This window comes from Melospiza georgiana, chromosome 1 (genome assembly GCF_028018845.1).
Source record: "Melospiza georgiana isolate bMelGeo1 chromosome 1, bMelGeo1.pri, whole genome shotgun sequence".
In the NCBI taxonomy this organism is placed as follows: domain Eukaryota; kingdom Metazoa; phylum Chordata; class Aves; order Passeriformes; family Passerellidae; genus Melospiza; species Melospiza georgiana.
In genome coordinates, this window is record NC_080430.1 from 8084108 (window position 1) to 8104336 (window position 20229).

Here is a 20229-nt window from a genome sequence, read left to right on the forward strand (position 1 = left end):
TGTGTAGAGGTAGAGGAAGACTCCAAAAGTCCTTTGTTATGCACAGGGTTGGTAGAATCACCTTAAAATTTTCAGAGAATGCCATGGGTTTTGTGTGCTGGCTGTGTCAGAGGTGCACTAATGATGCTGAAACATTTCAGGTTGTCAGCAGGTACTTGCTTAACGGGGGCTTTAGGGTCAACATTGCCTCTTCTAATTAAGACCTTACAAGTAATTTCAGGACAATTTCTAACACAGGGAGGTCATAGTTATGATGAAAACATTTACTGTCCACTGCCAAGACTGAGGAGAATATGAAAATCTGGTTATTAAGCACAATGATAGCCACAAGTGGTATTTTCTCTTTTGCTTGTGGTGGGTGTATGAGTACATTAATGTCTGCATCCTACCCTTTCAGGGCAATGCCAACCCAAGCATCACCATCTTCTTTGGAAGCTGCAGCACATCCTGGTAATTACTGATTTATCCAATCATCCCCTTACCTCACTGGGAGAGTGGCTGAATTTAGAGGAATCTGTAAAGGAATGAATAGTCTGAGGAGGAATAATATCTGAGAAGGGAGCAAAGAAGTGATGTTAGTATAGGAAATATCCTTTTTTAATAGTTATGTTTCTGTGGTGGTCAGTTGTGGTCAGTTAAGGTCATTATATTTTATTCCCACATATGCTTCTTGGTTGCTGCAGGAATATCTTTACTTTTGCATTTAGTTTCAAGCATTTTTCGAAGTATTTGATGTGTGCTGGGCTTTCCCTTTTAGCTGTCTCTGAAAGCATTCCTCAAAGACAAGTAAACACCTCTCTGTCTATCTCAGGCACTATCTCTGATGGCTGCCTTGATGAAGGTGATGAGGAAGGAGCAATCTGTCTGAGGGCAGCTGGCATTCAAGTAGGAGGAAAGACAATTTAGGCCTGCAAACCAAAATAAAATTAATGGTTGTATCCTACAATGCTTTACAGCATCGTCCAGAAGAGCCTTGTTAGTCAAACTGAATGAGCTGCCTCTTGAAATGCTTAATCCTCTCTGAGCACTCCCAATCTAAACAGAGACAGCAACAGAGAATTATTATTCACATGTTATTCTCCCGGAATACCTTTAAGAAGGGTGTAAGTATGTGAAACCACAGTTATATAAATAGCTCTGAAACAAGAAAAATTCAGTATGAAAAATGATGAAAAGGGCAGTAAGGATGAAGATGGAAGTACAAGATCTGTATTTCCAGATTAGTTTTTAATCACTGTCAAGTCCATTGAAGAAGTGAAAACACAGGATGAGCAATTGATATAGAGGGCTTTTTTTTCAAATATGTTAATGTCTTTATTATAAAGTAGCACCTGCTACTGCTTTGGAAGTTATTAGATTGTGTGTGCATGAAGCAATAATCTTAGAAGAATTTAGATGAAAATCTCATAATAAATCATATATCACAAGTGCATGCAGTTAATATCAAGATTAATTATGCAGTGACTTGTAAGTCATTATATCAATGTTGAGGTTTAATTTTTCTCTAAAAACTGATGAATTCTGATATAACTGTTTAACTATTTATAAGCTCCCTTGAGATGCAGGCAAAAGCAAGGCGAGGAACCTGACATTGGTTTGCTTCTGTAATGGAGTGGTTAAATCTACACCATCAATCATATAGAAATTTAATGGAAGTTTTTGTTTTCTGTCCCTTGTTTTCTGTCCCAACCTTTCTGTCCCAACCAACCTTGTGGGAGCACCCTGTTTTACTCATTTTTACTCTCCTGATAATCTTCTCTTGTAATGTTATTTTGTGGTATCATTTTTATCTGATTTATTAGAATTATTAAAAAGCAGGAAAACACAGGATATATTCTGCCATGGTGATGAAGTTTTATGAGCTCTTTCATATGTTATGTCAAACGTAATTTATATTCTGGAGCCATTAGTGTGTTGTGTTAGGTTTGAGAGGTTGGGTTTTGTTAGGGGGGGCTGCAGGCATGGTTTTTGTGGGAATCTTCCCCCATGTCCAGGCAATGCCAGGCAGCTCCAGGATGGATCCACCACTGGCCAAGCGCCTCCCTGTGCTGCCTGCAGGGAGGAGGCAGAGCTCCGGGAGGAGGGAGAGGTGAGGGGAAGCTGGGTTTAAGATTTAAAAATTTATTTTACTTGTTATCATCCTGCTCTGGTTTTATTGGTAATGAATTCAATTTACATCCCCCAGCTGAGTCTGTTTTGCCCACGATGGTTTTTAGTGAGTGACCTCTCCCTGTCCACAGCTCAACTCATTAACCCTTTGTTATATTTTCTCCCCCCTGTCCAGCTGTGGAGGGGAACGATGGAGTGACTTGGGTGGGTGCCTGGCATCCAGCCAGGGTCAACCTACCACACATGTAAAACACCACAATATTTAATTTCCTTTCCTAATTAAGGGCCAGATCCTCTTTGAGACAGAGACCCAAGAACTGGGCTCAGCTCCCCACGCTGTACAGAGAGGGCTGGGTGCTGCAGGAGTTTGTGCACAGGGCAGGCATCCTCCTGCCAGGGAAGTAATATCCCTGTTTAGACACCTGCCTTGGATCTTGGGTCTTTCTCTGCAGAGCAGATGTTTGTGTTGGGAAATCATACACCAAAAAGTCTAGGAAGTGCTGAAATACTCATATCTGCACACCACTGAAGTATGTGGGACTTGAAAACAACTCTGAATATTACAAAAACGTATCTTACTAAATGCTTTTCATGAGTTCATCTACAGCTGAGCCTGTGGGCATGTGGGGCCGAAGGAAACCACTGCCCTTTCTGGCAATATTTTCCTTGTAGGTGTAGGAGAATATCCTGTGAGAAAGGAGAGAGAAAAGCCATTGTGCATCATCATGCATTAACTGACAACTGCACTTCTTTATTTGCACCAAAAAGATTTAGTAAAGTAATAAATACAGTTAGTAATTTTAGAAACAGCCTATTCTCTCTCAGTGTTAAATTTTTATTTGGATGAAGAAATCAACAATACTCTGAGGCACATTGCACTGTTACTTAATGAAACATTGACTGACAAGCAAAGCCTAATTATGATAGAGTCACATTTTTCTTTTTCTGGAAGTTACCTATTTTCTATTCCTTTGCTTAATTGCCCATGTTTCCCTTAATATATATATATATATATATATATAATTTGTGTGCATGCATACATGGCTGACACTTGCAGCTTAGAACTGCACACACCATCCCTCTGAGCTCAGACCTTAAGCGGTGTGTGGAATTCACATTCTCTGAACAGAGACAGACATAATTCTCTCCCCCAGGATTTTTTCCTGGGGAAGGCAGTGAGAAGCATAGAGGGAGAAGAGAAAGCAATTCTTATCTCTACTTGCTGCCCCTGTTGTTTGGCACATATGGAATGTGTTATGGGGATTGCTGCCCGTGTTGTTTGGCACATGTGGAATGTGTTATGGAGATTGTTCACCCAGAGTGATTTATTAATTGGATTCCAGTGATGGTTGTTTGGATTGATTGGCCAATTTGGTCAAAGCTGTGTTGTGACTGTCTGGAGACAGTCATGGGTTTTCCTTTAGTGTCTTTTTAGTATATCTCTTTAATATAGCATAGTATTAGTGTAATATAACCTAGTTTAATAAAGCATTTGTTCAGCCTTCTGAAATCATGGAGTCAGAGCACATTATTCCCTACATTGGGGTCTCCCTGCATCAATACTGGTGCACAAAAGGTGATGAGAGCCACGTGGACTAAGGTAAATGTCATCCCTAATGGACATGGGAAGCATTTTTCCAGAGGCTGGTTCCAAGTGTGCTCCCCATCAACAGACAGAGCAAGCATCCCCACCTCTTGCTGCTCCCGTGTCTGCCCATGGCAGCATCCTCTGCCAAATCAGGCTCTGTGAAAGAAGCTCAGGCAGTTTGTGAGGGAAAAGGGGTTCTGCTTCCCTCTGCATCAAATGTTTTAATAATTTTAAGTGAAAGCAGCAAGCTGGAACTCTTTGTGGTGCCCATTCATGCAGCATAAGAGGAATCAATAAAAAGCACAGGGATTACATCTCCCTGTGCAGAGCAGCAGGTAACAGGCAGCATGGTGCTCTCTAAGCCAGCTTCAAATGCTCCTGTCCTGACAAGGAATGGAAACAGCTGATTAGATGTTACCTCCTGCTCCTCTTACTGGGAATTCTGCCCTTACATTCCCCCCTTGCTGATCACAGCACAGCTGTGCTGCCCCTGGGCACGGGTGTGAGAGCAGCTGCAGCTCAGGATGTGTTTGGTGACCTGGCACAGCTTCAGAGAGGATGCTGCTGCCCAGGGAGAGCTCTGGCCTGTCCTGGTGAGCAGAAGTCAGGGGAGCTGCACCCTTCTCTGTGCCCCACACAGCAAAACTTCTTGTGTGTTAGCCTCAACTTCAAGGCTGCTCCCCCACCTCGAAACTATTGTGGGGGATTGAGGTTCTTTTGCTGTATGTGAGGACAGGAAATGGGTGTTAAATGATATTTAAATGGAGAGGTGCTTAGGCACTGGGCATCAATCTTCACAGATGTTTGGGAGCCTTGCCTACAGGGAAACTGAGGGCAGTCAAGAACTGAAATGGCTTTTAAAAACATAATCCTGCTTTTGATGCAATTGCACAAATATCTTGCAGAGATGACCAAGTAAACCCTCCATATTACCCAAAAACTCTATTCTGAGTGAGGGTGTTTCATCTCCTCATACTGTGGAAGGGAAAATTATTGGGGAAAGAGTGGCAGCAAAAGGCACAAACCAGTGAGGAAGCAGAAAGATGCAGATTTGGGGATCAGCATAGATACTGAGGGAGGTTAATGAGTTGTCCATTACTGAATCAAAAACTGGATCCACACCATGGGCTCCTCCCCACATGGTTCACTTCTACCATGGAGTGACCAGCTGATAAGGAGAAGGATTAGTTCAAAATCAGAAAAATTAACTAAATTAACTAGTACAAGTATGAAGTAGTCTGTCAAAATTAAACTTTTTTCAACCATTTCTCTCATTTGGTCTTTCCATTCTTTTTTTTTTTAAAGGAGGTGCATTTTCTGATTTAAGAATTTAAATTCCTATTATAAGGCTTAATGCAAGCAAAAATGCAGTTGTCTTATAATTAAGAGATATATAAGTGTGGATGCTATAGGATATGAGAGGTTCTTGTGAAGTCCATGCTGACCACAAACCCAAGCACAGAAGTTTCATAGGCCCATCTTTTGAGATTTTCTGAGTTCAGAATTCTTGCTGTTAAAGAATCACGATGATCTCAAGATGTCTTTCATTCCCATGGGAGACAATTACTCCCTGTGTGGATGGCAAATGTTCTCATTTCCATTGAAAAGTTATAGGACAAATGTTAATTACCTCCTGTAATTTCACAAAGAAATTTGATAGAAGCCTCCAGCTATTTTTTTTCTGTCTGTGCTGGGCATTTTTTGTTGTTCTGGAAGCTGCTGGCAAGGTACAGGCTGTAGCACAGGGGCTTGTTAGGGCCTTGGCAGATTGATTATTTTGCACACCACGTCCTCAGCCTGCAAAGGGGCTGGGCTGTGCAGTGGTGGAACTCAGAGCACCTCCTCACGTGGCACTTGCAGCTGGCCTTGGCATTGCTGGAATTGTGTCACCAGACCCCAGGGAAAAAGAAGAAATAGAACTGGGCTTATTCCCTGTAAAAGAATTTTTTTTAATGTATTTTTTATAGAAGCACAACAGAAGCAAACAGCTTCCAACTCTTTGTCCTATTACCCAGGAGAGGTTATTCTCTCTCACAAGAGGGGGAAAAAATACCAAAATCACAAATAAATGGTGATGAAGCCATTAAACAAAGTGGAAATTAAGGGAAAAGTGGGAATGAGATGCTGTTGATGTGAATTTTAAGAGTCCTTCACAAAGGGTTATGTAAGAGAATGAGCTAGATTCTGATTATATTTTTGAATAAATTCTAGTAAAATGAGAAAAAGAGAGCAATCCTAGGTTTGTAGTGCCCCATTAGTTTGCTGTGAGATTTCCTGTGCATAAGATGATTTTTTCATTTTACATTATAAGACAATATTTTAAAAGACAAAATATTGCATACAAAAAAAATCAGTGCTGCTTCTTTGCTATTCCAGTAACCCAGCCGGGCACTAAGGAGCAGTTTTAACTTATTTCTTATTAAAAAGGAGAGGTCATAAAGCATATTTTTTTTCTCCTCAATCCTACTACTAAAAAGTAAATGAATGCTTTGCAGTCACTGTCCCAAGTCATAGCTCTAAATTATCTCTCTGGGGTCCCAGGACCCTGTGGCTGCTCTGGCTGCCCCAGCCCCTCTCCCAGCTCTCAGACAGGTCCATATTCCAAACACAGCTCAGCTCAAGGTGCCCTCCTGAGATTTGGGAGGCACAGGGCAGGTACATGATCCCAACAGCACCGTTCTGTCAGGAGCATAAATGGGAATGGGGGGAGCTTTGAGACTGAGAATATGGTTTGGGTTGGGAGGGACCTTAAAAGACATTTTGTTCCAGCCCCATTTCCATGGGCAGGGACACCTTCCACTAGACCAAGTTACTCAGAGCCCCATCCAACCTGGTCATGAGCACCTCCAGGGACTTGGAGTACACAACCACCAAGGGCCTTTTTATTCCCCGTGAACCCAAACAAGGCCGTGGCAAAAAAAAACGGAAATTGGGGAAGAAAAAATTAAAAGAAGCCACTGGCTTTACTTCAATTCCTCTGATTCTTTGAACTTCCGATTAGACATATTTTAATTAATTATTGACTAGTCATAGTCCCTGACCATATGGGGAAAGGATTAGGTGAGGGGGTGAAAATGCTGCTGTTCTCCACTGCTGCCTGATGGGGAGGAGGCTGCACCTACTGACTTGTGAGCTGCTCCTTCTGAGAAGCCAAAGCCCAGCTCCACTCAGCATATGGAAGGACAGTGTATTTCACATTTAAAGGAGATAAAAAATAGTGCGTGAAAAAGAAATGACTTCTTGCACAAAGCTAAGAGTGTGTAAAGGGTGAGTCTCCCTGCTTTCCCAAGGCATGGAGAGAAAATGTTGTGTCTATCTATCTATCTATCTATCTATCTATCTATCTATCTATCTATCTATCTCTATATATGGACATATATATCTACATATATCTACATATATAAATATATATATATATATATATGCATCTATACTTCACTGTTGTAGCAACACAAAGCAGTGAATGAATATGTGCAAGCCAAGTTGGTTTTGGTTGGGTTTCTTTAAACCTCACTCCCTCACAACCCTTGTCCAAATTAACGTAATAAAAATTATTGCAATTTTTCTAGTACCATGGCTCACTTCCTTTCCTGTGTTCAATTTTCAGGTGAAATGGTTGCTTTAACCTTGTGTTTTATCTTGGCAATCAAGAGTACCCCTTGATAGTGCCTTTATTGATAGGTCAAACCAGCTGTAAGAGTAGGGAATAAATGGTCCATAGCACCTTCATCAAACATAAAAACTACAGTTGTGTTTAGTCATAATAGTCTTGCCATTATTTACTGACAGATGAAGAATTTCTGGAAGTAGAGGTGGAAAATCCCATGGTACTGTGAAGACACGGGCAGGGAAGTGTGGAGTCTGATACTCAACAAGGGGAACACTCTAGGGGTGAAAAATGCCAAGAGCAAAACCACCATAGCCTCTGTTCCTCATTTGGCAATGAATGAAGATAAATAACTGAGATTCTCCACATTGACCATTATCTGCTCTCTACAGAGGGAAGTTCCAGTGGTGGAAAGCCGTTGAACACACAGGGGGAACAAAGCGTGTGCTTATGTCAATGCCATGGAAAGAAAATAAATAATGATAATTTATCCTGAGCAGCTCACAGGATCTGTCTGTTCCTTCATGTGCTGTGGTATCTTTTGGCAGCCAGCACAGCAGCCAGCAGAAGAGCACAGATGAGTTGTGTCATGTCCTCTCTTCATTCCGTTGCCATAAAATCCTGCAGTCCTCAGTGCCACCTTTCAATTCCTGAGCCTGGTGGCAGCAAATGTCACTTGAGAAAAGCACAAGGGCTGTGATGGGTGATAATTTTGGGAAACGCAGTGTGGGGCTGTGTCTCTTCAAATACGCATTCTGATTGTGGCTTTGAGCGTGAATGTCACTGTCCTGCTCTGTGTCCTCTCCATGGACAGAAGACACTCTGTGCGGAGTTGTGAGGGGGAGAGAATTCCAGGGGCAAGCCAGATGATGGGGAGTGGAGAGCCTGTGGCAGTGCCATGAAGTGCTTTGGATCTCTTGAAAAAACAGGATTTCAGCTGAAGTTTGCTCTTCTGCCAGCTGAAATAAGTGGAAACCTGAAAACTGTTTCAGGTCTTCTAGGCAGGTGCCATGAACCCAGTGAAGCTTCACACCTTCAGCTGTAGCAAGGCCAAGGTCAGGTCCTGCTGAACGGCAAGTCTCAGAAGCCAAACCCTGCTTTTCCTGAGATTATAGGAGTGTGTGCAGGAGGAGGTACAGGGGTCACAGCCTGGTGATGTGAGGAGAGCTGACAAATGGATTTCCTAACCAAAATGACTTTATATTGCATTACAGAAAAGGTTGTGCTTTGCAGGCTGGTAGGAGGGAGAGTCCTGCTTTTAATTATGGTTCAACATTATTTTTCACTTTTAATAGCTTTTTTGTAATCATAGGAGGTAAAAATGAAATGTATGTTGATGCTTTTTTTGTGTGCACCAATGAGCAATACAATCATAATGTAGTTTTAGATTAAATTCTTTTGTTCCTTTTGTTAATTTGAGTTTGATGGCTTTCCCTGGTACCAGAGCATAATTTACAGCAGACAAAATTCCCTTAAATTGATTTTTAAAAATGCTCTCACATACACTACATTAACCTTTTCATTCCCTTATGGTGTGTGTCAAAGAGAAATGATCCCTGTAACTCTGCTCATTGAAGAGATACATCTGTGAAGTGTATTAATTGGTAGAGTTCCCATTCTGCTCTGAATGGATTTTTCACATGGTAAATGAATTCCTGGCTGTGCTGATGCTCATCTATCTTTAAAAATACCAGCATTCCATCCCCTGTCATTTACTGTCTCTTCTCCATGTCTGATCACTTCTGAACTCTTTTATCACTTGTGGAGGAGTTTTATCTTTTAACTTGGATCAAGTGAAGAGAGGCACAAGGCAAAGGTCCTCAGGAGCATCCTTGTGCCTGAATCCTGGTGAAGCCAGAGGGAATTCAGGGCCTGAGCAGCTCTGAGGAGGTGCAGGGTGCAGTGTGCTGCTTGCAGCACCACACCAGAGGGCTCACGCTGGGTGCTGGGTAGGGAGGTCTGTGCTGGAAGGTCCATCCGGCATCACAAGTTCAGGATGTCTTTGAGTCTTGAAGAGTAAGTGAGATGGACAGGAGACAGAGGATCTTTATAACGTGTCTTTAGATCACAAATTGATCCAAATCTCTGCGATGTCTGTAGGGAAATTTGGCCATGGCTCTGCCTGCTGGGTTTGATAAACCCTTCAGTTTCAGAACTCAAACCCTGCTTCCCATGAGGATAACAGGTTGGTGAGGTGTGGAGAGGAAACTTCTTTCTAGGACATTGTTTTCCTTACCATCTCGGGGGCATTTTTCCATGGGATGCAATGAAGCCGTCACACAAAAGTTATTGAGTCTGCATGAGTGATTTTTCTCTTTTCAAATCCTGCAGCCTGTTTATTTCAGTATAATATACTTGCATTTTTGAATAAACCACCTGCATGACTCAGGAGAAGAGGTGTTTTTGTCAGTGCTCCTGACAAGGTAACATGAATTGTTGAGGGAGATTAGAAATGATCATGATAATGCAATGGCTTTACTGCTGGTGGCCCTGGTGACAGTGACCCTCATAAAATGATAGAAGAGCATCAGGAGGAAAAACAATTGCAATTTGTGTCTTAATCAGTTTTGCTTCTTTTATTTAATTTCTGTTTTGAGTAGAAATGTGGGTGTTTCCATTTCATTCTGTAATTTACTTATTGAATCTCAGAATTGTGTTGAATTAAGGATAACTCCTTCAAATTAAAAATGAGCAATAAAAATGTTCTTTCTATACAAGGAGTCACGCTGCCGTGGTGTTGTGCCACAGTTAACACAACTCAGTGTGGGAAATTTGGCATCTTGCTTTCCTGAGGAAAAATGACTTCATGTTTGTTGGTTGTGTTTCCTGTCAACCAGAAAGTTTTGAAAATTAAAATAAACGACTTTGCAAAGCCTTGTAGTGTGCTGTGAGAGCCCTAGCAAAAACACAAATCAATTAAAACAGACCAAGCATAAGACTCACAAACCTTTGGAGACCTTGGAGTCGCTTTTCCTGACAGCAGCACCGGGGCTGAGCCAGCTGCTGCCATTTCATGCCAAGAGCCCAAGCACCCTTCAAAGAGCAGCAATTCTTCAAAGCACAGTTGTCCTAAGATAATGCTGGACAAGGGCCTGGGGAAAGTTAAACTTAAAAAAAAACTCCCAACTTTATGAACATCAAATCAGGATGTTCATGAAGTGGTTTCTGGTTCAAGAATATCTGAGAAATGCCCAAGCAAATCCCACTGGGAGAAGTGAGGGGTCTCCCAGCTACTTTGAGGACATTTCACAGGCTGTGGATTCTGCCTCATCGTCCAAGTGATGCCCATGGATGTCAGCACAGGTCACTGCTAGGCAGGAACAAATAGTCAGCATTATTAAATACATAAAACAATCTGTTATTTTGCTGTTGTGTCCCTTTCTCTTTACTTCTGTGTGAGTAACAGTGTGGGCTCAAGCAAAAGATTTTCCTTAATTGAAAGAATTACACAACTGGGGGGATTTGGGGATTAATGCAAAGGTTTTGGGATGCTGAAGGAGTTCAAGGCTGCATTTCTGTGATGAGGTAACCCAGAAGGGTGGAGAGCACTGAGCACAGGGGATCACTGGTTTATCATTGTGCTCCCAGGTGTTTCAATACAACACAAAATGAACGACACTCACATGCTGAGATGTCCAAGGCAAAAAAGGCACTTTTATTTCTGGAACTCAATATTTATAGAATTCCAAAAGTGACCATGGATTGGAGGACAAAATTGCCACCTCTCTAACCACACTGGTCAAACCAACAGTCCAGCAATTCTCTCCTCTTCCAGAAAGGAACGCAAAACAATCATTATTTACATGAAAAGTGTGTGAGAAACTCCATTACAAAAATGTAAACATCAGAAGGCCTAGAAGAACTTTAGAAGAACAGGGCAACACCCAGGTGTGATTTGGGTCCATTATAGCAGGACTGTCCCAAGAATGCTGCAGAAAAAGTTGATGTACAGAGTGGGACTGTTTTGCTAAAGAAGTTGTGGTGGGGTTGTGCTGCACTCCAGTATCGGAGAGTTTGGCTTTTAGGTGAGAGAAGAACACAGCCAATTACCCTTGAGACAAGATTTTGGGTGATTTTATTTACTGGTTTGTATTCACTTGTGAAACCAGGAATGAAATTTTAAAGAGATGAGAAGAAGGGGACAGAGACTCAGCAAACATTCTGGGCTGTGCAGGCAGGGGACAAAACCACTTAGCTGGGAGAGAAGAGCCTCCATTCTGGATTGTGCTCTCACAGCTTCTCATTTCTTTTAATCTAAAAGAATTGTGTAAAATGCAGGCTCTCACACATTCTTTTTCCATTGTTTGACTCAGTTAAAATTTATATCAAAGAATATTCTTTCCATTACTTTATTTAAAATCTTGGCTAAATGCTGTAACATTAGATACCTACATAGCAAAAATTACTTGATCCTAGAAACAACAGTAAATTAAAGTTAAAATTATCCCTTAAAGGTAAAATTACAAGTATCATTTTCATATAAATATTAGTAGATTGATGAATTATGCAACTGCACTGTCTTTGAAACATCCATGCATGAAACAATTTGTCTTTTTCAAAATTTTAAATGACTGGTACTTGAAAATAAGTTGTGTAAAATACATTTTGTCCCCCACCCCCTGCTCTACATATGGATTTCATATTCCTCTTCCCACTATCTCTGCAGCACACTGACCTCAAGCCTTGGCTGTCTTCATAGCTCTTCCTCACATTGCTCCCAAGCAAATTATTGAGGAATGAAACTTTGTTTGCCTCATGTTTTCCTTCCTGTACCATTTAGAAACAAATTATTTGTAAACTAAGATATAAAAAAGCCTAGGAATTTATAAAATGTAACATTGAACAAAATTTTTAATGCTGTCTTTCTACCCAGGGGGATTAAACACCTCACCCTTTCCCTTATCACAAATTCTTTCTTGGTGTTCAGAGTGATAACTTGACGTTGAGAGCAAATATCTTCAAACCCCCACTGCCACAATAAATTGAATGTTTTGTATTTTTACTGAAATACAGTTTCACTAAAAATTTCAATTACCTTTTAACAAATGTAAGCAGAATGCCATTTTGTTAGAATTAGAGAGGACAAAAAAAGCTGAGACATTGTTTTGCCAAGCTCTCAAATCTTTCAGGAAAGCTTATTTTCTTGTTTCTTGAGATCCTAATTCCTTAAGAAATGGAGCAGGGAGATGCCATCCTGGCCTGCCTTGGCATCAGCACTCTTTGCAGATGCTTTCTGCATGGGTGTGAGCTGTGCCAGGGGTCCTGTGTGCTGTGGCTGGGTTTGGAGGGAGTCAGGCTGTGAGAGCATTGTGGTGGAAAAATTAGATCTAGGCAAGTGCTGTGGCACTGAGGAGTCCTGAGATCAGTGATCCAATCTATGGCATTTGGGCTTTTCATGGATTTGGGGAACACACAGCCTCCTCTGGAATAAAACCCTAGGCATCAAAGCAAGTTTTACTGGTGGCGTGGCAGATATTTCACTGCAGGAGATGATTTGCAGGTTAATGTGTGTGCTTATATCAAACACTGAAATAAAATCAAAGAAATGCTGTTGATTTTATGGGCTCTGTCAGTGCTGGGAATGGGTCTTTAATTATGATTTGAATTACAGTAGCAGCTAAGGGCCCCTGAGAGGATTTACAGTCCCACTGTGCCAGGTGCTATAAAAACATCTGGGTTACAGCACCAGAATGAACCAAACTAACGGGGGGAATGGAAGGACATTAATAAATGTCATTAAATCAATGACAACACAGTTCTTGGCTAAAAGTATATGTAGTCACACATGTCCTGTGCCATACACAGGTAGAGTATTGCCATCTCCTTCCTCCTGGCCACGGTCAGAATGTGACTGTGCCTCTGGCTGGAATCACTCATAGTTCAACGGGTTCAGATGGTGTTTGCAGCTTGAATTTTGTCACCTTGAGAACAGGCTTCTGGCAGGATTTCAGAGTCCATGTTCCAAGGTTCTCATTTATTTTGAAAGTTCCATGGAGTCACTGTGTCCTGAAGCACTAGGAATAATTTGGGAATGTTTCAAATGGCAGTGGTGCTTATTTACATATGCTGGAAGGGCATAGGAGAGTGTTGTAGTGTGGTAATTCTACTTGGGTACAAAACTCATGTGAAATGCCAGTTCCAAACACAGAGAATCTAAATTAATCTTTTAGTACTGCAGGGTCTGGAGGTGATCCAAAACCATTTCATCATAATGCCTATAAAAAATGATGGGAAGTTATTAAATATCCATTTCTGCAATCCAAAACAGCTAGGAATTCCAGATATTACTGGATTTAAATAATTTTACAGATTTATTTTTCTTCTAACTTAGCAACAGCGCTGGGTTTCATTTGTAGCTGACAGACTGGCTGGGCTCCAGTGGAGCCAATGATCTGTGTCAGTCAATGCTAACTGAGGATCTGGTGCCTCCTGCTCCAAACTGTGGAAGACTTGTCATCTGTTAAAGATACACTGAGGTGTGTGGGATGCAGATGGCATTCATTTTCTTCTATTGGCTTTGTAATAGAAACATGCAAGACTGAAAGCTCTACCAAAGCAGAAAACCTGCAAGGTTTAAATTCATGGGGAGCTGAGTGTTTTGGGTACAGCCTTTCCTCACTCACTTTCAAACCCACCATTGGTGCCCAGCCCCTGAACATTTGCCTGCGTGCACTTTGCAGATAATGGTGGGAGGAGATGGAGCCAAAGAGAATGGCTTTAGGGCATTCGTAAAAGAGCCTCCCAGAAATGCTGGGCAGGGGAATGTGCTGCACTGTGTGCAGGGTAAAAGGTTTGTCTCACAGTGCTGGGGAGTAGGCAGCAAAGATGTTCACTGTTGCTAAAATCATTGCTCCCTATTAGTAAAAGCATCAACAGAAGATGAAGAAAAACATAACATAGTTGTCTTTCATCACCACAACAGGCAGATGGTTTTATCCCTCCTATTTCTGTTGGGGTTTTGCAGGAAAGCCCACGTACATGCCATGTCTCATTTGTAAAAACAGAGCAAGTTTTTATTCCTCTCACTCTGAAGTGCCACCCTTAGCACCTGAACAACTGAGTTTCTGCAGCCTGGGGCCCAGGCTCTGTGTCTGTCTGGAACCTGGTGGTTATTCTGCATCACACCCAGGCCCAGGGTGGTCTGCAGCAGCAGAGAGGAGGGAGGCAGGGAGGGAGGAGAAGGGAAGGAAAGGAAATAAATAAAATATCCCCAAGAGAGAGTAACTCAGCTTGACTTCAGAGGTGAGAAGGATGCAGTTACATGCTTATTATTGTTTATCTGTGTTGTGATACTTCCTAAATTCTGTAGTGACTGAGGTTCCCTCTGTGCCAAGTGGGATATCAAAAATGATTCCTGCCCATGAAGAACTTCCATCCTGGGTTTAGGGTAGGGGAGGATTCAGGCAGGAGGATGGTGATGAGACAGTAATGCAGTATCAATCAGCAGAATAACCAGGAGTCTCAGTGAACCTCCTGCTGTAACCACTGCAATTCATTTAGTTTACTGCCATTATCATTGCAATTAGTGTTTCATTTTTGCAACATAAGGTTAATAATCTAATAACTGTATGGGTTACCCACTCCTCTGCTCATTTGTTGTACTATTCAGCAGGTATAATTTGCTGCAATTTTGGATTATAAAGGACTAATTAACAACAAGATTATTTTTCCACTGAACTTCACAGGAGGTTTTTTTGTCTTGGACAAAATTTTATTTTTATTCTGAGCCATGTTCTGGACTTAATAAGCTGAGTTGTTGACAACAACAGTCACTCACATTTCATCAGGCAGAAGTCCTAATTCAGAGCCAGGTGGCATGAGTGAGAGGTATAATACACATTTTTCAATTAACAGTATTAACAAGCTTGTTAGAAGAATATTTCTTTCCTGTGTTTATAAGTGTAATATTTAAGGTCAAAAATTAGAAATAAATCAAAAAGAAGAAAGAAACAGAGCTTGCAAGAGTAGTGAGTGTGGAAACTACAAAATTACTATTAATTATTATACTTACAAAATTATAAATCTCCTTCATGCCACCTCTGAGGCCAACAAAACATCTTGCACCTGCTTTTATTTCATACCATTAATTTCTTGGATTTTCTTTTGTCTTTTCCTTCAGATTTACACCAGTATAACTGAGTCCAGAGCTCAGTCTCCATGGCCCAGTGTCACCTGCTTTGGCAAGGAACCTCTAAATCCAGCACCTGTATCTGGAATGTATCTGTTTAATATAACACAGCTAGGATTTATCATTATTGCACAAAAATGGCAGCTCTGTGTTGAAAAAGACTAAGAGGCCAACCATGACTATCTCATTACTGATACTTGAAAGATTTTGGTCCAGGATGTATTAGTTTTATTAAATAATACCTATACTTCATAAGTGATGTCTATATTGCCCTTCAGCCATACAGATACGGTTATTAAAAAAATAAAAAAGAAGTTGTGCTTGATGAGTTGTTTTAAGAATCCATTATATTATTGTAATATGACCACTGTGCTGGCAGGCTTTTGGCAGGTTTCAAATAAACATGCCAGGAATAATTTTGTTGACAGCATCTTGGGCTGGAGCACATCCAGCCTTCATCCATAACGTGTCAACACAGTGATTCTTTCACAGGCAGGAAAATATGTCACCTTGGATCTGCATTTTAGAGTCTTAAAATACCATAGATGTCTAGATTAATGGCTCCAAAATCAACTTCACAGGTGGTTAGTGAGGTTTTTCAATCACAAATGAATATGTAAGCGATAGCATTTGCAGGTTTTAATATGCAGCATCAATGAAGTGTGCTTATGTAAAAACCTGTGGAAACATCTGGTTCCCTTTCCAAATCCAAAATCAATTTAGTTTTCACGTAATAGGAAGAAGGAGGTGAAAAACAAGCAGCAGAGGAGAAAACCAGGCTGAAGGGCTTTAGCTGGTTTGCAGGGGTCAGGAAGATGTGCTAGTGCTTCCTGTGAGGCAGAGAGGAGGTGGTTCCTGCTGGCGAGTGACTTCAATGTTTTCTTTCATGTTCTTTTCATCAGAGCAGAAACCACATGTGCTCAGTTTATTCCCCTTTGTGTCATATGCTCAGATTTCAGTATGAAACCCAAATTTGGTGTCTTTAGGATTAACACAAAGGCATCTGCTTGCTGGTCAGTTTAGCTCTCCATGTTTATCTGCAATCTGGGTCTTTCAGGACCAGGCAAACTCCAGCTCTGAGCTCTGTGCTGGAAATGCACCCTTTGAGCTGCCTCTTCACGAACATTATTTATGTGCTTGAATCAGCATCTGCTCAGGGCTGAATGAAACACGTTTCTGGCTTCAGTCCCAAGTGCAGAGGCTCCCCTGAGGAATCCCAGTGAAGGGTGAGGGTTTGCTGCCAAGGCCGGGGGTATCACAGGCAGGTGGAGCTGTAATCCCCTGGAGGTAAAAGATGGTCACAGTGACACAGCAACATCCCTCTGGAACCAACAGAAATACAGACAGGAATAATCTGAGGTGGCCAGCGTGAATATGGTGTGACGTGTCTGCAGCTTTGCTGTAAGTGATTCCATCTAAAGAGACTTCAAATGACTGAGAAGAAAAGAGCAGCTTTGCAAACCTGTGCTGAATAAAGCTGTTTGTCTTTCTTTGAAAAGTCATTTATCTCTCCTTGCTTTTTACCAGGGGAAATTTCCTGACAGAATTTTGAAAAGAAAGTGAACATGCTTTCCTATTTCTTTGCAGTGTATTAAACCCCAATATTTTGCTTATGAGTAGTTTTCCTCCTCTTGGTACTCTAGAAATCCACAGTCTTTTTTTTTTTTTTTGTTGAGATTTTGCTCAAATATTGATTGAATGCCGGGAGAATTAATGGGATTGACTTGATAATGGATTCAGTGCAAGTTCAGTTTTCCTGAACACTCAAGTGTGTGTGTGTATTTCTATCACACTGGGACTCATGGATGGGAAAATCACACTTCATGCAAGGTGTTATTAAGCTCTTGAACCACATCTGGGTTTGTAGATGTTATTCAAGTCCATGAGCTAATTTTTTCTTCATTTTAAAACTTCTGACCATTTGTGGTGACAGTGTTAGATTATTTTCAGGACTGTGACTGTTGCCGTCAGTTCTGTAACACTGTCATTGTTTTACCTCTGTCCCAAGACACTCTGAGGGCTTGGCTGGATTTCTCACCTGCTTCTCCACAGTTCTCCCATTTCTCTCTAGATCCTCCTGTACCCTGATGTGAAAGAAAGAACATTTCTGCCACTATCTGAGAAACCCTGCATTATTTCCCTGGCTTGTTTATAAATTTCCTTCCCTTGGAAAGCCACAGACTTTTATGCCTCTTGTGCCTTTTATGCCTCTTGTGCCTTTTGTGCCTTTTTGCATCACCTGAAAATTGGAGATCGTAACAGTTTCCTAAAAATGTTAGAAGACTAAATTGATTAACATTTGTATTCATATTTAGGGTAAAGAATCTGTAGGAATGGAAGTATTTATTCTGCTTGCTTGATGCCAAAATTGCATTTCTCAAAGATCCTGACCTACTTTTCAAATTTTTCTCTAGTAACAACAGCAACTGCAATTTTATTCCTTTTAATTATTTTTCAATTCAAATAGAAAGCCAAGTACAAACAAGGGGAGACAAGGAAGGGAGGCTGTTCTCACCTCTCCCCCTCTTTGCCAGAAGAAAGAGAAGCCTCATGTCTTCTCCTGAATTAGAATAGATGATGGAGTGCATCAGGTGTTTAATGCCTCAAACTTGGCTTTTCATTGCAGATTTATACCTTTTGTAGTGGCTAGATCCCCAAACATATAGAAAGTGATTCTAGACATTATCTTTTTCTATAAAATGAATTCTAGGGAAAGGTTAAAAAATATTTCCCAGGATATTCTGAAAACAAAACTGTGAGGTTTGCCTGACTTCTTTCTTCCAGTCTTGTTGCTGTGTATAAGAAGTAAAAGTAAAGCAAACTCTGAATAACAGAAGAGCTGAGTGTACTAGAAAGCTTTTTGTTTTCATAAAAAATTTAAAATGGAAAGAAAATAGTCTTTTAAAGAAGTACCAGCAGCTCTGTTTTAGACAACCCATCCCTCATAATAAAGGAAATGAGGCAAAAAAACTGAAATAGATGAGTTTCACAAGGAGGAGGAGCATCCAGAGTTGTTCTGGCTGTGACCAGATCCCTTGAGTGAATTCAGCCTCCCAGAAAAGCTGAGTGCACTAATATTTCATACAGCTCCTGTGCGTGCTTCAATGCGTGCATGAAACCACATATAGTGCAAAATGCTAAGAGGAATCCAGCAAAACACATGAAAGTGGAATAAATTTTTAAGATCTTGCGAATGCGAACACAGCACTTCATAAAAACCTCAGTCCTGAGAGCAGGGCTGCTGTGTACATCAGAGGCAGAACATATGGTGCAACCACAGTGCAGTCAGAGCTAATCACTGAGTGGTGATGGAGCTTTTATTCTGAAGTTTTAAGGATGTGATTAAATTTAATGTATATGCTAGACAAGAAGCCTGTCTTCAGTTCCTCAGACCTACCCACCCAGGAGTGCACGCAGTATGCCCTGAGGAGATGTCATGTTTTCTGGGAAGGCAGGAAAGTTCACCAGGGGGATATCCTTATTGATTTTTATCTCTATGCATGCCCCTGTGAATTATTTATCTTCCTGTATGCTTCTCTGACATCTTATTATGAAAGTCTCTTGAAGGTTACTGTAAAGCTCCTCATTCCCAGACTTAATGAGGGCTGGTAGGAAATCGGCGTTGATGAGTGAGTTTGGATGAGTGCTGGGATGGGGGCTGGTGCTCATGTGCCAGGAGGTAATGGGGAGTGTGGGTTCCACTGTGAGCCACCTGTGGGCGCATTGCATTTATTTGTTGTATAATTATTTGGGATGAATTCAATTAATGGCACCATGAATTATAACAGCCTGAACTGAGTTTGGCTCGAGGGCGTCACCCGCCGTGGTCACAGGGTGTAGATCTGCAGACATACATTGCTGTCTGGATTCTGTGCTTGTTTCCTTGTCTAAGTGCCCTTTTCTTAATGTTCATCTTCTTTTGATGTTTCTAGGAGCTGGTGGGGAGTAATCCTCCTCAAAGAAACTGGAAAGGAATTGCAATTGCCTTACTTGTTATTCTCGTTATCTGCTCGCTGATTGTCACCTCTGTCATACTCCTGACACCAGGTATTTATAACCTTTAACTCACTTCCAGTCTGGTTTTCTTCTGTAATTTTACACTTCCAAGAGTAAAGGGATTGCAAACTAACTGCAAAGTCGACATCAAAGGAATTCTCCTTTCTTCCTCACTTTATCTCAGTGTGATGCTGAGTTCAAGGCTATTCTTAGGGAGATTGTTTTAGAGTTTTACATTTCAGTTCAGAAATCAGGGCTGCTGACCTGAGGGCACAAGCCTGGAATTTGATTGCCTTAGCATGGATGGGGAATGTTATTTTAGATGTGCAGGGTAGGAGAGGAACCCACATGGGGCAGTCACTGAGGGCACAGGAACTTCTGAAATTCATGTCCATGTGGAGCAGTAGTTGCCTCTTGAGTGTCATATCTTGGATCATTGGAAATGGCATTAGGTGCCACCATTAGATGCCACCTTTAGGTGCTTTGGCACCTAAATCCCATCCCATTCAGTTGGATAAATTTCTAGTTCAGACCATAGTGTTTACGAAGCAATTTCAGATAATGATATACCAAATTGCACTTATCCACAGCAAATAATTAGTAACTTCCCAATAAGGAATTCTTTTAGTTAATCCCCTTACCAAGTTTCAGCAAAGTTCTGTGCGTGTAACCTCTGTAAATTACTTCTCTTACAGTAGCTGCTGACATTGTAGGCTTGAATTTTAATGTGGTGTCATTATGATTATTGATTACTATGCATTTATACAGCTCTGAAAATTTCCATGCCTACTTAGGGAGTAG

At 41.2% G+C, this 20229-nt stretch overlaps 1 protein-coding gene across 3 annotated transcripts in view; it reads left to right on the plus strand.

Annotated features, from left to right (window-relative positions):
* The window catches only part of DPP6 (dipeptidyl peptidase like 6), a 510047-nt gene that overhangs the window by 312936 nt on the left and 176882 nt on the right, over nucleotides 1–20229 (plus strand). For all 3 annotated transcript variants that reach the window (XM_058041744.1, XM_058041730.1, XM_058041737.1), the window contains exon 2: nucleotides 19365–19479. In XM_058041744.1, coding sequence (XP_057897727.1) covers nucleotides 19365–19479 — 115 coding nt within the window. The remainder of the gene's footprint in view (nucleotides 1–19364; nucleotides 19480–20229) is intronic.